The 18,038-nt window shown below is 37.2% G+C and overlaps 1 protein-coding gene across 1 annotated transcript; it reads left to right on the top strand.

Annotated features, from left to right (window-relative positions):
• Positions 1 to 13,376: 13,376 nt before the first annotated feature.
• On the top strand, positions 13,377 to 16,705 carry LOC139650334 (green-sensitive opsin). The gene is made up of 5 exons (XM_071526971.1): positions 13,377 to 13,740; positions 13,899 to 14,067; positions 14,358 to 14,523; positions 15,118 to 15,357; positions 16,018 to 16,705. The coding sequence occupies exons 1-5, from the start codon at positions 13,377 to 13,379 to the stop codon at positions 16,114 to 16,116; spliced, it is 1,038 nt and encodes a 345-aa protein (XP_071383072.1). The 3' UTR covers positions 16,117 to 16,705.
• Positions 16,706 to 18,038: the final 1,333 nt, after the last annotated feature.

The raw sequence follows: 18,038 nt of genomic DNA, 5'->3' as shown, positions 1-18,038 counted from the left end.
TACAGATCCATAATGATCCAAAGAACCCTCTGATGTGTTAAAATAATTCATTAAAAAACAAACAAACTAGAAAATCAGAATAACAAACACAGTGTGGTTCTTAAAATGTTTATCACATGGTGATATACACTACCAGTCAAAAGTGTGGACATACTATTTTTCACATTTTTAGAATAATAGTAAAGGCATCAAAACTATGAAATAGCCTAACACAAATGGAATTATGCAGTGACCAAAAGAGTGTTAAACAAATCCAAACTATCATATATTTTAGATTATTTAAAGTAGAAGTAATTAAGTACGTAGTAGTAGTAAAATATTCTTTGTCTTGATGGAAAGGCAAAGGCTTTGGAAAGAAATTCATACACAGAAATCAACTTCACTATTTATATTTGTCTAATTTGACAATTTTTTGACAAATTTCAAGCATCTAAGCATAAGCCTTTAGATCAAAATGGCTTTAAGAGAATTAAAACAGGTGTGTTGAAACTTTTGACTGATAGTGTGAACATTTATAAAAAAGATTCTTTATAGCACCAAAATAGTGCTATAAATATGGTGTAATCCTAAAGAACCATTTTATGGTACTATGTAGAAACCTTTTTGTACTGTACAGTACAGAACATCAGTGAGTCAAATAATATACACCAGAGGGCGCTTCAGGAGCCAATTCTGTGCAGCAGAAGGTCTACTTGTTCTGTTTCATTTACTCAGGTGGGTTCCTTGTGTCCCATTTGATATATTCAAGGTGATTATTAGACTAAACAATCATTGTTTATCATAATATGTCATCACAACATCTATAGGTCAACAGAACAATAACAAGCTTGAGGCATGACCATACCTATTAGAATGATGAAGAATAAGTTCTGATCATTACAAGCAATTAAAAGTAATATATTGCAGCAATGTGTCCGTCAACAATTTTCATTTGTGCAAAACATGACTAACATTGTTGTCAAAGAGTGAACTTTAATAATTTGCATGCATGTGTGAAGTGCTCAATATTTGTGCAAACAATTGTGTGAACAATAACCAATAAAGTCTGTGACTGCAGATCCAGAAGCTTATAGGGTCCAAATTGAAAATCACAACATGAGATGGGAGAAATTCATGATGTTTGAACCAGGTTCCTGATGTCCTTGATGATCCTGGTGGTGACCTCATCATGGCCTTTTATGGGGAACACTTTAGACATTGTTTTGGCTAATGCAAATGACTCATTACCATGAGGATGCGACTAGATTTTAAAACTGATTGCTAATCCCATTGGCTAGATAGGCAGTGAGCATGATTATTGTTCACTACTCAAGTAAACAAAGTCCTGTATAATTATGTTATGCTACATTCACCCAGTTATATAGCCATTGAAAATGTGTTGCATTACTTTGGAAGTAAATAATATCGCTGCTACTGTGGGGGCAAGAAAGACAGTAAAGCACCACTCCTTTGAGGGCTTAAACACCCTTTGGGTAAGGAGTGGGGTTTCGGGTTGATTTTTTTGGATGAGAGTGAAACCTGTGATTATCTTGTCCTGTAAATGATCACCGCCTGCTGGCAAGCTTAACTCACTGCACATCCTCACCTCTCAGCAAGCTGCAGCTGACCAACACTACATTCTATGCTGTCTATAGAGACCGTGACCACCAGAGGGCGCTTCTGAACCAAATTCTGTCACTGAGCAGCACCATGAACGTGTATATTGTATAATGGTGTTTCGATAGTGGTTGAGTTCTTCTTTGTAAAGGGGTTGTCTTGAATTTCAAAGAATAAGAAAAATTAGTGTAATAGCGTGTAATATCTATATCTAGAGAGAGAAAGAGAGAGAGAAAGAGAGAGAGGAAAGGAGAAGAGTGTTAAAAGCGTTTAATCTCCTGGTGCACGCGAGTGTCTGGGCCTCTCCGGGTGCAGAGATTAGACTGTAATGGGATAAGAGAAGGTAGAGCAGAGGTCTCTTCAAGTATCAGACAGCATCATAGAGAGTCTGTAACAATGAGGCCAGAAATGAAAGTGTTTCTTCAACATTTATGCCACTGGGATACAGTGACCTGCAGGATAGTGATCTTTAGTCTAAATGTGTCAGTTTTGTTTTTCAAATAGAAGGATGAAAGTATTCACGCTAAAGAGTCTTCAAACTGTAGTAAATTTTCATCTTGTAATTACTGGAGTCACTTATCAGGATCACTTTCCATGTCTTAATCTAACAGATTTTCGCTGATTTACCTAAAATGAGTTCTCAAAGGAGAACAGCCTTGATTCTATAGCTCAACTTTTTAGCACAGGATTCTTCAGTTATCATAGTGTGAAGCATCTTGATGTTTAATCACATCTTATGGACAGAGCGTCAATCAATCAATCAGACTGTGTGTGTGTGTGTGTGTGTGTGTATAGATTTGGGATTTTGATGCAAAGGAATCAGTCAATTTCAGTATTTAAGTCAAAACAAGGATAATTATCATGAAAAGTAGGTGAAGTTTATTTGCTCAGTAAGGCTGTTAACCTGTAGCTCTGTGGTTAGTGTTTCACTATATCTCAAACAACTACTATCACAAACTGATGTGACAGTAGTTCATAATTATTGCCTGCGCATAGATGCTGGTTATAATTTACCCAGTAGTGGTTCATTAAATATAGTCAAACAACAACAACAACAAAACACAGTAATGTCAGTGTGATATGTAGTAAAGCATATGTCTTTTCATTGGATGGCACTTTATGCGGTACAATATGTTCTAATTCAGTCATATAATGTGTCTTCCTAACCTGCTAACAGATTAGTTTCACTTCCTGTTTGTCAGTGATTTCCTGTTACAGTTTCAGTGCCCTCAGCCTCTACAGGACTGTGTTAAGTACTTGCATAGCTGTAAATCAGGGCACTAATCCCAATTACCTGTGGGTGACGTGTGACTTTTGGCACAAGGCAAGCATCCTATTGATCTAGGCTTTTTTAGTCGTCTCACCTGCCTCAGGCTTATGAGCACCTCCGAGCTTCTGTATCAATCCCATTTGGAGCTCAGCTCCAACTTCCTAGTTGTGCCAGATGCTCCAAATATGCAAATCACTCTAACCTTTCAACCAAGGCAATAGGTTTTTATAGCTTTGTTGGAGACATACTTAGTAGTACAATAAACTAAACAACATTGTTTAGGTAATATTGCCATCATTAGTTTTGTGTTTTTGTTGTTTTTTAATTTGCCAACTAGGTTATTCTTATGCTACTGATATATGTGGATAGTGTCAAATAATTGCCAGGTTAGAAATTCAAATATGGCCAAATGATATAATCCAATGAAAATGTATGATGACTGAAAGAGCATGGACAATTCTTAAATGGATTGTCGAGGTTGGACAGCTAAAGAATGTCTAGCAATATTTTCAGATCTGTCCTACCATGAAGTGTGCCTAACAAAAAAACTGATGTGTAGCTACTGGTTGTGACAGAGTTGTGGGCCTTTCAGCCTCTCCAAGAGAGGATTCTGGGGATGCACTACTTTACAATATAGCTCTCTCTCTCAAAAAAAAAAGAAGAATGAAGAAACAGCTACTAAGATAAGATGAAACACCAGCGATCCCCATTGGGAAACTGGGCACAGCATGTACACAAAGTTTCACACAAACTGAGATCATTCACAGTTTCAGGTGTTTGCCTCAAGCGGTTTGTATAAAACAATACCACATGATTCAGACTGACTAATGTGATACAATATAATCTTAGATTTACAGTGCACTTACACATTTGACATTATGTTTAAATAAGCAAGTGAACATGCAATAACATCACCAAGTTCGCTTAACATTAAATTAGCTTTTTTAGGTACACTGGAGTCTCTACCAGTGCCTACTCAACCTAAAAATATGCACAATATGTCAATAATGAAAAAACATGCCAAGCAATCATCATCCTATCAAGTCAAGAATTACTGAGGACCAATATGTTAAAAATTATGTTATTGTGCTTTAATCTCTGCTGCTAGAGACAACCTGAGGACTTTGACCTCAGAAGTCAGTATATAGTTGTTGTAAACACTTTTGAAGACTATCTGAATTGAGGGCGACAGGTGTCACCTCCAACAGGGGCTTGACTCTTAGACAACCTACTCAACGCCTTTGAATTGCGTAGAAGGTGTGAATCCAATTTGTGAGGATTGGAGATTAGAAAGGGACAAACCCCTCTGGTTTAACAGCTTGGTAGTGACAATTTTTGGATGCTAAGCGGATAAACACAAGCTCCTTGGTCTGGAAATCCCTCTTGTGGGTACTGACATACTTATGAAGGCTGTGACAGATGGTTCCTGTTTGTACATCCGGGGCATTTCTGGGCCTTGTCATATTATCATTAATATTCGCACTCCAGGTCACTTTCTCCTCTAGTGATAGTCTAGTTTTCATGAAGAGCGAAGTTCCTACTAAAGTGAAATTAAAAAAAAAAAGTTTACCCCTAAATAGAAAGCACATATTTTATTTGGTATTCTATAGGCAGCTAAATCAATATTAAACATGACCGACTCTCTCCCAAAGCTAGAAAATAGAGAACCCTGGTTTGGGTCAGGGTGGTAGTAGCTACACTATCCTTTCAAACATTTAATTCTAATTATTAATCAAAATGGGTCACTGGTCTGGTAATGCTCACTCTGGTATCATGTATATTTTAAGCAATTGTATGTACTTGCTTAAAGCTCAGTTAATGGCTTGGCTAATGAGGAATAACAAAGCAGCAGCATCAAGCCAGCTAGTCGGTCCAAGTTTGAATTAGCTACATTGATTCATTGACAGTCTATATGCTCAGAAATAATTGCAGGACAGTTGCAGTGATATATCGCCAGGTTTAAGTAATGGCTGCAACTAGTTGCATATTAACCGATACCAATCACAGTAGGTCTCTTTGTTCTCCTGTTCAGCGTTTCTGTTTATAGCACAGCTCTGACTGCACACACAGAGACATGGGAGGGGGTGGTGGCAGGGGCGGGGGTCGTCCACATGTGAGAAGGACAGAAAAAGGGGCAATGCACTGTGCAAACAAACTCCTTTGTGTTTTTCATTTGCTCAAATAATCGCTACAATTTATTAACTATTCGGAAAATGGCTAAAATAAAATAAAGGGACTTATTCATGGATATTGATCTCTCTCTCTCCCAAAGCTGGAAACCATGTCCAGAAATGTGCAATTTAATATCAATGTACCATTTAGACTTACTTCTGCTCTAAGCATGTGCACTCAAAAGGCATTCCCAGGCATTTAATATTGCAAATGCAACTTAAAAATTGATCAGTTGTGATCAGTGATGGAGTGAAAGTTGAACTATGACCTCCAGGATACCACTTACTCTGATGTAATTTACATAATAAAAAAAGGTTGGATAAACTCTATTCTGCAAATAAAAAGTTGGGTAGACTGATTTTAGGTGGGTTTTCCTTCACTACATCCCAAGTTGTAACCATTAAGTATAGGCAAAAGGTCTGTCACATTAATTGTATTGTAGCAACAGTAGCCACCTGATCTGCAGCTCAGCTGCTTGGGGCCAAGTGGCCTGTTCATTAGAAGCACTGTGTGGGTTTCTTCAGGGCCAAAACAAACCGACTGAAAAATTCAATTTTTCTTAAAAGAGCTTGTCAATTTTTTTTATGAAGCAGGTGATGAAAATTTTGTTTCGTTGTGTAGGAACTAACTATTTAAATTTATTTACTTATTTATGTTTTTGTTTTTTTATCACTTTGAACAGCTCTCTAGAGGCTACAATGTCAGGTTTTAAAATATAGTCTGAGCTCCACTTATTCCTAGTAATCTTGTATGTAAACATATTTCTATTTTTTTTTTACCTTGTCTTGTAGACTGACTTTCACGTCTACAAAAGTGTCCTTTTTATGTCCATGTTTTTATGATCTTAATGTTACTGATGTAAAATTCTGCGGCTTTCAAGTCAAAGTTCATCAAATCTCATAATGAGGACATGTCTGGTATAATTGTTATGTATATATGGAGACATAGTGAGAAAATTATGTTTACTTTAAATACACGTTTATAAAACATGATAAGCTACATTAGTATATTTTATTTTACTTATAATACTCTTCCTCATATGTAGCTCTTTTGCTCCTATATTTACTTCTCAATGTTGTATAACCTTTAAACTGTTTTAAAATGGTTTTTATTATTGTTGTCCACCATTTTTATTTTGTCTTGTGAAGCACTTTGTAACTTTGTTTTGAAAGGTGCTATATAAATATAATTTATTAGGGGTCCAAGCACGTAGTGCGGGGAACCCTATGTTTTTGTTCTTCTCCTTCTTCTTCTTCTTCTTCTTCTGCCCTAAAAGTATCTGGATCTCAGAAACTGTAAGAGCTACAGTGACCAAACTTGGCAGATAGGTCCAAAGTCTCAGCCACTACTGAGGTTACGAAATTCACATCAATTGGCCTCATGGTGGCGCTATAGCAAGCAACTTTACGTTTTGGCCTATAACTTCTGAACCGTATGGGCCACAATCAAAATCCACTTTCCCTGGATTCCTTGGTTCATTCTGCATCCATCCATATAGGCCCCGGCCATTTCCTCCTAACTAGATTTTCCGCCATTTTGAATTTTGTCCAAAACCGTTTTTTCGCTACTCCTCCTACAAAATTTGTCTAATCGTCACCAAATTTGTGACACAGCATTTCTGGACTGTCCTGCACAAAAGTTATCCAGCAGTTTTTTGATATTCCACACCGTTTTCATATAATCGACTTCCAAAGTTTGGTCAACTGTCGTGGGTGGGGCCTATTTCACAAAAATCGCCATAACTCAGGAACGCATTGACCTATGGTGTTATTTCACTTATAGGGGGCGCTATAGCAACATTTCAAAATTCAATTACAAAATTCCTTGATTGCTGGATTCCTTGGGCCAAGTTGCATCTATCCATATAGGCCACTCCCTTTTCAGCCCATAAGGTTTTCCGCCATGTTGAATTTGGTCCAAAACAGTTTTTTCGCTTCTTCTCCTACAAATTGTGTCCAATCTTCACCAATTTTCGCTCACAGCATGTCTGGACTGTCCTGCACAAAAGTTATTGAGCAGTTTTTTGATAGTCCATACCGTTTTACTACAACTGGCTTTCAAAATTTGTAGGCAAGGCCTAATATACAAAAATTGCCCTAAGTCAGGAAGTTGTTGGCCTACCTTAAACAAATTTGGTACATATGTGCACAGGTCAACTCTGAGGTAGCATGCAACATTTGGTGGTATTGTAACCATAGCTGACCATAGTTAAAATACTCTAAGACTCTAAATAGCCTATAGCTTGGACAGTCTCATAACTTGGCTCTATTTTTTGGTGTTCCTTCGATGGCTATCCTATGGACTCAGTAGCCTAATGGTTAATGCATAGGTCTGCCATGCTAAAGATCATGGGTTCAAGTCCTGTGGGTAATGCTGTCTCCTCACACCACTAAGCTTGTGATAAGTAAGCATAATATCTTAATTTTCTAATCTTTGGACAAATGACCGTATGAAAAGATGAACTTGACAGAAGTCACGGGCCAACACAAAAGCCGGTGTTAGACTGCATGTCCAACATGTCAGTTTTTGTATTTGTCTTTCTACCGTCTGTAATGTTTTGTCTATCCGTCTGTCTTATCAAATTGTGCTTGGACCCCTCAATCACCGCTTGCGGCTATATTTATTATTATTATTATTATTATTATTATTATTATTATTATTATTATTATTTGTAGTAGTAGTATTTACTATGATCATAAATAATTGTCAAGCCACCCTAAAAGATGCTTTAATGACACTTGCCAACACCTTCAAACAGAAAACCTGACTGTTGGTGGTTTTGACATACAGTATATCACTTTCATCCATGTGTTCACAAGAGATTTTGTTTTCCCTCTGTTGCCAGCTGCCTTTGGGCCTTGCTTAAATGCATAAATTTAGTTCAGAAATTGAAACAAACCTTGAATAGTGTTGACATATCATGGTTGTGACAGCAGTAATGTCAGTACATGTGCACTACTGCTTTTGAGGTGCTCGAGGTGCTCCAATAATTGTAATTAGGTAATGGGCTGTCCTAGTTTGACATCTCAATAACTGGATTACTTCAGATCATCCAAATGCAGTTAACTGCATGACTGAATACAACAAACTGGCAGACTGTGTCAGTCTGCTGTGAGGTTACACACATTACTGTGAGGGCATTACTGTGAGGGCCAACCAGTGACCGCTATTGGCTGTTTCTACTGGTATTCTATTTCTTCAAATGGCCCAATAAGAGATAGATACATTCATTAAACTCTATATCCAATGTTGAATTTCATTCAAAATTAAATATGTTTAAATATTTATATTAGTAGCAGCACCCTTCTGGCTTGACTTTATAATTAATGGACTATCTTATTGGCCAATTGGTCAATGGTCAGAATAGGTTAAATACAACAATGGACCTGGTTATTCCATTCATCACTGCATTTGCAGAGAGATGGGAAAATCCATGCAGGTCCACAATAATGTGTCAGTCAGCACAAAAAAATCTTTGTAGCAGCTTGATAGCAGTTAGAGTTTGGAATCAGCTGGAGGGAAGTGAATGCATGAACTGCAGACTCAGACTGACTTTCCAAATTGAAGTCCACAGTTTACTCACTGTCCACCACCATTTAATCAATCTTCTTCTGAGGTAATCATGCCATCTTTGTAGCTGTTGCTATCTTAACTTTTGCACTATGTTGCACAGTTATTCTGGACTGATGTTCTTTGTGCTACTTACGTATGCAAGTTATGTCTGTGTGAGTTCAAGCAGGGTTATTCAACTTTTTTCATATATAAAAAAGGTTTATTTCCCATTGTGTCCATTCTCATCCACTCATCTATGTCCATATATTAAGACATAATGTCAAATATAAAGGATTCAAAGTAATTTAGATTCTTTTTCACAGCTTTTTCATGTTATTTATTTATTTATATTCCTTCCCTCTGTTCCCTATATTTGAATTTTAACTTAAGTTAAACATGGAACTTAAGAGCTTCTGTTGTGAATGAATTATTATGTTATTAAGTTATTATGTTATGGTATTAAGTTAAGCATTATGAAATGCTTAACTTAATACCAGGCAACTAAGATCAGGAATTTGGTCAGCCAGCTGAAGGGTCTGATGTTCTGATTTTGTCAATTATAATATCTTGTTAATTTGTCAGGTAGATTACATTAAATACATTTATATTCCTGATAACAATATATTAGCTTATGTGAAAGAGCCCACATGCTCTGCAAACTGAAGTGTCTCTTGTACTGGCAAAAATTAATTGACATGGTGAGATGAGATGATTTGCTCTTACTGGCTTCAGCCTCAAGCTCAGCAAGCCTTCAAAGCTACAGTAGCAGAGAGCTGCACACTGGCCTATTATGTCTCCCTGGCAAACAAGACTTGAAGAAAATGGAAACCACAACTGGAAACCCATTCTGTCATTAATTTTGAGAAAGCATTCTTGCTCTCACTATACTTTAGACTCAAAATTAGTGATGCTGCAACAAAGAACAAATCAATGTATTTACATTAGACAACAATTCAATTTAGTCAAAGCAAATGGTTTCTGCCAGCCATGGCAACAATGTAATTGCCAGTGGTCACTGGAGAGGCTTCAACAAAGTGCTAAGCCACTTTGAAGGCAGCTTTAGATCCAAGACCAGAGGACCATTAACCAGCAGGATTACCCAGGCTGTCTCCACACAGTTGTTTGAACAGCCAACTTTTAGTGGCCCAACCTGTAATTTTCTGATTAATACATAAAATAAGCATCATATGTATTAAATTATAATGTATATCATATTTGTATACACCACTCTTATTTGTGATGCCATATAGCACTCTAATTTTAAAAGTCATGGTTATATTGAATAGCTTTAAATGAGCATACAAAAACCCATGAACAGGGGAATGAATTACTTCATGTCAGTAAGAGAGCTGAGGAAGAGAAGTCGAGAGACGAAGTTGAAGAATTATTCCATTTTGATGGTGAACTTTAGGACAATAACCTTACTCCCAAACTTACATTTGTATATATTAATAATATATATTTCAACCTGGGCCTTATTTTCCTAGTTTTTGTCATCATGAAGTTATTTGTGTTCAAAATTTTCTCTAACAGTTGAATCCAAAAAGTGGTTAAAATACATGCTTTCAACGCAATAGCACTCACACTGCAGTTAAACATCTCTGTAAATAGCTGTGATTGAACAATTATCATAACATTTCTGTTATAATAGCCCATTTTTTAGCATTGCTCACACACTTTGTTATTTGCTTCACAGGAAGCAAATATGCTGTGTTCGGAACATGCGTAAAAATGGGCTTTCGTTGCTTCAGCTCAGGAGCGTTCTTGATGTGTTTTACTCATTCGAACACCCACATCATTTGTAGGCCTATTTATAAATTTAGATTAATTTAAGATTCCCTGCTATGTTTACCACTTGTGTCAACACACTTCCTAAATTTGTGGGAGATAACGGTGGGAGATAACGGAGCCCTCAAAAAATTCCCACATATTCTATTTGTAATTACCACTTTGAGGTTGACATGAACGTTTTTTCCCAGTAGGCTGATCGTATTTACAGAACGTCCGATATGCATTATCCAGAATTATTCTTTTAACTCTTGGTTTCAAGTAATACCCTGGGGGCATGTTGTGATTGCTATAATAAACACATTTGTGTAATTATAATTATAAAATCATATTATACAAGCCCAAGTAGAAAGTAGCCTTGATTCTCTGATAGTAAAGTAGCCTATTTTAATGAGCAACATCTACATAAACATTGACTAACCACATATGTCAATGAATGTTAATGTGTTCATCACTTTAATGTTGCAGCTGGTAAAGGTGGAGCTAATTTTAATTACTTTATATACTGCTGGGTAGCTTAACCTATAAAAATATATCATACTTTATTAGTTGATTTATAATTTGTATTAATAATCTAAATCTGCAAAGCAACTAGTAACTAAAGCTGTCAAATAAATGTAGTGGAGTAAAAAGTACAATATTTCCCTCTGAAATGTAGTGGAGTGGAAGTATAAAGTAGCATGAAATGGAAATACTTGAGTAAAGTACAAGTACCTCTAAATTGTACTTAAGTACAGTACTTGAGTAAATGTACTTAGTTACATTCCACCACTGGATGTCACATGAAGGGGAGCAATATACATAGCACTGTCAAAATAAGGGAACACCACAGTAAATCCCACGACAGTGAATTATGCTTCTAATGGTGTGTGGTATGTTACCTGGCAGGGAATCAATCCAATCAGACCTAAGAGTGCAAAGAAAATTATTGTCACTGCTAACATTGTGAATTTCAGTTCACAATGTTCACAGCATCACAGAGCCACCATTGGTAAAGGAAGCCTTTATGGAAGGCTTTATGCTGGTGTTTACTGTGATCATATGTGTATATTCATAGCAAGCTTGAATGTCATACCATTACGGTACAGTATGATAAAAAGTGTCTGTATTGAAACTTTAATTTTTTTGGTCCAGAATTTATTTTGTTGTTCAGTTGTATGTCATCATTGTATACATTTTATAAATGCTTCTAAAATTGAAAATGTAGGTAAATAAATGCATGAATCCAAATGTGTTTGATTGTTTCTTTGGATATACATAAGTTCCAGAAAAAAAAGTACAATTTCATATCACAGTAGGTCGAAGAATAGCTAATTTCATTTCATTTGTGAAACAAAAGCTTCATCCTTATTCCTTTCCTGGCTGTTTACATTTTGCCATCATTTCAGTCACACTGTACAACAACATGTGTGCTAATTGTTGTCCCTGCCCTTTTGTGCACCTCTCAGATTGGGCAAATAATTACAAGGAGACAGATTAAAAAAATAGATGATTACACATTACAATGATTGAGTAAATGGTTGAGAGACACTGGAATTGTGTGTTACAACATACTATTTTGGTAAAACATTTAGGAGTTTCCATGTTCTCCCCGAGTTCCAATTTCCTCCCACAGTCGAAAAACAAAAAGCAAGTCAGGTCGATTGGAGACTCTAAATTGCCCATAGGTGTGAATGGGAGTGTGAGTGTGTGTCTATCTGTGTTAGCCCTGTGATGGACTGGTGACCTGTGCAGGGTGTTTCCCTGCCTTCTTCTCTGCCATGGGAGTATGCTGGGAGCTTTCCTGGATAGTAATACATGGGTAAAGACAGTGAATTAATCAATGTCTAACATTCAAGAAGGAATTATATGCAGCACTAGCAAAATATACTATATGTGACATATATACTGGCTACCAGCATTTAGTATCTTAACAGCTATGAATCTGTGCAGACCTAAATGCCTCACTTTAATACCTTCAGTCTGTGTGTGTGTGTCTGTGTGTGAGGGTGGGGGAGGTGGGGGTTTAGCTACACCATGTGCTTGTGTTGAAACTCAATCTTTATTTTTAGACACATTTTAGCTCCCTTACTTCCTTCCTTGATGCACTGCCCTCCAATGGCAGTGAAAAGTTTCATGCATAACAGACACTTCACTTCAATAACTCGTCACTTCTATTTCCTTTTATGGGAAGCTATGGGAATGTTCAAAGATCAGATTTTGACACTTAGAGCAAATGTCATAATGATGAGGACATTCACCCAATAGGACTGTTGTTAGGATTACTGTGGAAGGTTAAAAAGTCAATGTGTGGCCATTTGTTGGTCTACAACAAAAACAATAGCCGGATATGCTGGTTCATGACAATATGACTCCCAGTTTAGAGCTGGTGCCTATTTTGTATTTATTTTTTTGTTCAGATTTGACTGTGAATAAAAGCATCCAGGCTATTTGCTGTGTGGTGTCAACCTTCATGTTTGTGAACATTTCTTACATGTAGCAACAAATGAAAAAATCTCATCAACTTAAGTAAAAACAAAGGTCCTTCCTGCCTTGATCCTATTACAATGCACGTTAAACATGTCAAAATACAAGTAACAGTGTGATGAATATATAAAAAGAAATGGCATGGCATAGCCTATCTGATATTTGACAATAACAATCCTTTTCATTTTCAGGATAAAACTGATCAATGTTGTTAGAATTAATTTTAACGAGTAGAAGAAACAGTCAATAAGTTAACAAGGAGTCATTATTTTAATTATTATCCTTTCAAAAAGGGACCTGGGCAGTAGGATCTTTCTTCACTGCACAAATCAAGAAGGTGACACAAAGCCCTTCTATCCGGCATTAAGATTAATTAACAACTTGGCTTACTTCAGATTTATTTGTAATCCTCCTGTAATCCACTTTCTGAAAGGTATAAAACTAACACCTAGAGCACAGTAAATTCAGCTGTAGAGTGGTTAAACACTGCACGAGCAAAACAGTACACAGCCTGTCTTAGCAATCAAGGAAGATGGAGAACGGCACAGAGGGCAAGAACTTCTACATTCCCATGAACAACAGGACTGGGCTTGTCAGGAGTCCTTTTGAATATCCACAGTACTACCTGGCAGATCCATGGCAATTCAAACTGCTTGCTTTCTACATGTTCTTCCTGATTGTTACTGGCTTCCCCATCAATGCTCTGACACTGGTGGTTACAGCTCAGAATAAGAAGTTGCGGCAACCTCTCAACTTTATCCTGGTCAACTTGGCTGTTGCTGGATTGATCATGGTCCTCTTTGGATTCACCATCACCATCACTTCTGCTCTTAATGGCTACTTTGTTTTTGGAGCAATGGGTTGTGCCATTGAGGGATTCATGGCTACTCTTGGAGGTATGAAATATGAACTTTTGCAATATTGTAAATGCATATTGTTGTCTTTATGATGGGGAAAAGTTACTAAATACTTGATCATTACATACCTGTGAAATGCTCTCAGACACATGTAATAATTAAACATAACTACAGATTTATTTTCCATTCAATTGCAGGTCAGGTTGCTCTGTGGTCACTGGTAGTGCTGGCTGTTGAGAGATACATTGTTGTCTGCAAACCCATGGGGAGCTTCAAGTTCACTACAACACATGCTGGAGCTGGAGTTGCTTTCACCTGGATCATGGCTATGTCTTGTGCTGTTCCCCCACTTGTTGGCTGGTCCAGGTACATTACATATCATCTGTGCTAAAAGAGCTAAAACAGAGCAGCTAGAAACTAATTTATATAGAAAATATAACGATGTTTCCTTTGAGAACAATACATTTGCGAAATGAGGACTCAAAAGTGATTTTTTGTGAGACAGTACAGATTAATCAAAATGTAAGGGAGATTTTAAGTAGCAGCCTCAAATACTTCTAACACACAGTTCAAATCTATTCTTACTTCCCAGAGCGCATGCGTTGTACAGTGTTTCTAATCACTGTTCTCTACTGTCCCCCTATATTCTCACACAGGTACATCCCTGAGGGTATGCAGTGCTCTTGTGGACCTGACTACTACACCCTGGCTCCAGGCTTCAACAACGAGTCATATGTCATGTACATGTTCAGCTGCCACTTCTGCTTCCCCGTTTTCACCATCTTCTTCACTTATGGAAGCCTTGTGCTGACAGTCAAAGCTGTAAGACTTGTTTTTCTACTATACTATACTATACTATGCTATACTATACTATACTATACTATACTATACTATACTATACTATACTATACTATACTCAATTAATGATCTGTGTGCAAATAGTTGGCTGTTGTTTGCACGTTTGTGTAGCTTATCTTGTCTCAGTGTAAGTCAATTAGTCAACTAGTCAATTAATCAACTACACGCTAAGCTTTCAAGCAAATTACCAAACACTGTTAATTGATTTCTGTGTATTTTAAGTTTAGTGAGAACATGTAAATCTAAATCTATTTAAATTAGATCTACATTATAAAATTATAATATAAAACAATATGGTTGCCCTGAACCATTGGTCTTACCTCTCTGGGGACCAGAACATTTCAAAAGAATGTTCAAAAGATTTTTTCTCACAACCCATACGGTATGCTTTATTTTGAGGCAAATCAACAGAACAGAATTTGTATGAATAAATCCCATCTGGGTCCCAACCCAGACTTTGTAATACACTGCCCTAGGCTGCACTCCATATTGTACTGAAAGCTGTGACATGTAAGTCTAACCATCCTCCCTTCTGCTGTTCTGTTCAACACATTTTAGGCAGCAGCTCAGCAGCAAGACTCAGCATCCACCCAGAAAGCTGAGAAGGAAGTGACACGTATGTGCTTCCTGATGGTCTTGGGATTCTTGATTGCTTGGACCCCCTATGCTAGCTTTGCCGCATGGATTTTCTTCAACAAAGGAGCTGCCTTCACTGCTCAGTCCATGGCCATCCCTGCTTTCTTCTCAAAGAGCTCTGCCTTGTTTAATCCAATCATCTACGTGCTGATGAACAAACAGGTCAGTTTAATGCTGTAGCATCTCCTACAGCAGGAACAAACTGAATCGCTCAGCTTGTGACATCAGCCAGATGCATAGCTCTAGTGCATATATCATTCAGCAAAGATGATACAGATGACTGACAGTGATCGAGATGATATTCTGAGGATTTGATTATAACTCATACTTCAGAAGTGAATGCACTTGTGCATAACATTGTACGAGGCCTTTTGAGAAAGACTTCTGTCTCCCATTGTTTTAGGTGGAGCAGCTCTAGACTTTTCATCTTGATAAACTGTTGCCTTTCTGGGCCCATACGCCTGTAACTTCAAAGAAAGGGATTACTGTTCTTGGGTGATTGGTCAGATCGCATGATCCTGTTAACTTCAAAATACCAGAAGGCAAAATGTTCTCAGATCAGCACTCATATTCTATAATATTTATTTTTTTTAGCTTTGAGATGATTCACTCAATCTTTTCACTCAGTTTTTAAATTCTGAAATTGATGCAAGTCCTCTATCCTTTATTGTACCAATTATTATACTGCGACAATAATTAAACTGCTATAAGCTGTTTTCATCATAGTATAATTTCCAAATTAAATGATACAAAGCAGTTCTAATTGTTTGATGCTGTATGTGCAACAATTGGTGTCTTACTTCCCTATGTTCACCTTTTCAGTTCCGTAACTGCATGCTGAGCACAATTGGAATGGGTGGCATGGTTGAAGATGAGACCTCTGTATCCACCAGCAAGACAGAAGTCTCCTCTGTGTCTTAAGAATAAGGACTTCACAACTCTGGACATTCTCCTTCCTGATATCTACCTGATTCTGAATGGTCGTCTTAATATACTGAAGAAAGTTATTTCACTTTGATCTGCAAAGCATGGACATAGTAATTTCAGAATACACTCAAAAGACAGCATTTTGCTGTGCAGGTTCCAAATGTATCAACCACATCCATTGCCACATCTGTTGAAACAGATGTGGCAATGCAACTTGCTGTGAGATTGCAAATATTGCAGTGTATGTGAAAATGTGAGTGTGTATGATAAGACTCCACTCCAAAATCATTGAGCCACAGTTGGGAAAAAATGCTTTGAAAAATAATTGACAACAGAGATACTGCATGGAATTCTCAGGAACAACATCAAGCAAAACATCTCTGGAACAAAGCCTATTGTGTTTTCTTAGGCGGCTGTCACAAATGCTTGATTGTGATATGTTTGGAAGGGATGAATGGGTGAGTCAGATTTGATTGAAAATTAAACTGTATTTTTATGTCATTAAGGGGCTAGCATATTTGTTGGCCTCTGAATGTTCTGTATATATTTTATAAATAACAAAAAAGTTTAGGTATAAGTAAATAAATGCATGCATGAAAAGACTTCTTGGTTGTTCTTTACATCCTAACAAAATCTAGTCCCTGATTTGAATCTAGCAAATTGTTTCAGGTGTAAAGATTATTTTTGTAATTCATTTTAGAATTATTTGAATCCATACTTTGTTTCACATGGACCCTGTTGAGGCCTTTCAAGATTGTGGGTGTGTTTTATTGATCATATCAAGCATTCTCTTCTTTAGATTGTTTCCTTCTCCCTTTCTCCCCTTTCCCTATCTTTGATTCATCAAGACCTCTCATATAGCAGACCTATAGCAGACTGATCTCAAAGGCATGAGATACATGCTGATAAGTAACAGCTACACCGCTAAGTTCTCATGGCAGAGTAACAAGATTACAAACCATATTTTGTCTTTCATTTGTGATCATTTGTTCCATCACATGTCTCTTTCTTTGATGTTGTGATGCTGCCACAATGCCCAACATGCTGATATCATTTTTTACATAGAAAGATTAAATAATTTTTGTATGAGCTAGAAAGAAGTTCAAGCTGCTATGCACTGAGTGTACAAAACATTATGGATGCCTACTCATTCCTGTGAATCCAGGTGAAAGCTGTGATCCCTAGTTGATTTCCTAGTTAAATCCACTTCAATCAGTGTAGATGAAGGGGAGGAGACAGGTTAAAGAAGGATTTTTAATGCTTGAGACAATTCAGACATGGAGTGATTATCAACTGCCAAATTGATGCTTGTGTCCTTGTGGAGAAGGTTCTTCCCACGTTGTCTTGAATAGAACAATCTTCTCATGAAAGACAGAGATGCTTCCTTACAGTTTGACATGGACTGTGTGCTTGATGTCACATGCGCAATCACGGGGTATAATAGGTGCCAAGCTCCCTGGTTTGAGTGTGTCAAGAGTTGCAAAGCTTCTGGGTTTTCAAACAGTGTCCCATGTGTAGCTGGAATGTTCCACCACCCAAAGGCCATCCAGCCAGTGGCAGGCCAGTGGTCAAAAAACAACTCATTGATGAAAGAGGTCAATGGAGGCTTAGCAGAGCAACAGACAGTCTACAGTTTGTCAAAACTAGTCATTATTGCCCAAGTTTGAAATCCTGACATTTGATTATAGTTCCCCATCAGGCCATTCAGTAATATTTTAAAATGCCAGAACACAGTGCAAAGATCATTGGCGATTTTAGACTCTTTAGACTCTTTTTAGGGAAGTTTTTGACAAAGGTAAATGGGCATGACATCACATCAAGATATCTGAATGAAATTGGGCTCATTAGAACCGTAAGAGTCTTAGCTTTACAGCCATGTCTGACATATGTCAGCTACATAGGGTATATGAGTTCCA

The sequence above is a fragment of the Centroberyx affinis genome, unplaced genomic scaffold (assembly GCF_046629955.1).
Source record: "Centroberyx affinis isolate AG114_WGS23_722 - 3 ecotype Tasmania unplaced genomic scaffold, CSIRO-AGI_Caff_v1 ptg001484l_1, whole genome shotgun sequence".
In the NCBI taxonomy this organism is placed as follows: Eukaryota; Metazoa; Chordata; class Actinopteri; order Beryciformes; family Berycidae; genus Centroberyx; species Centroberyx affinis.
This window is presented reverse-complemented; position numbering and strand designations above follow the sequence as displayed.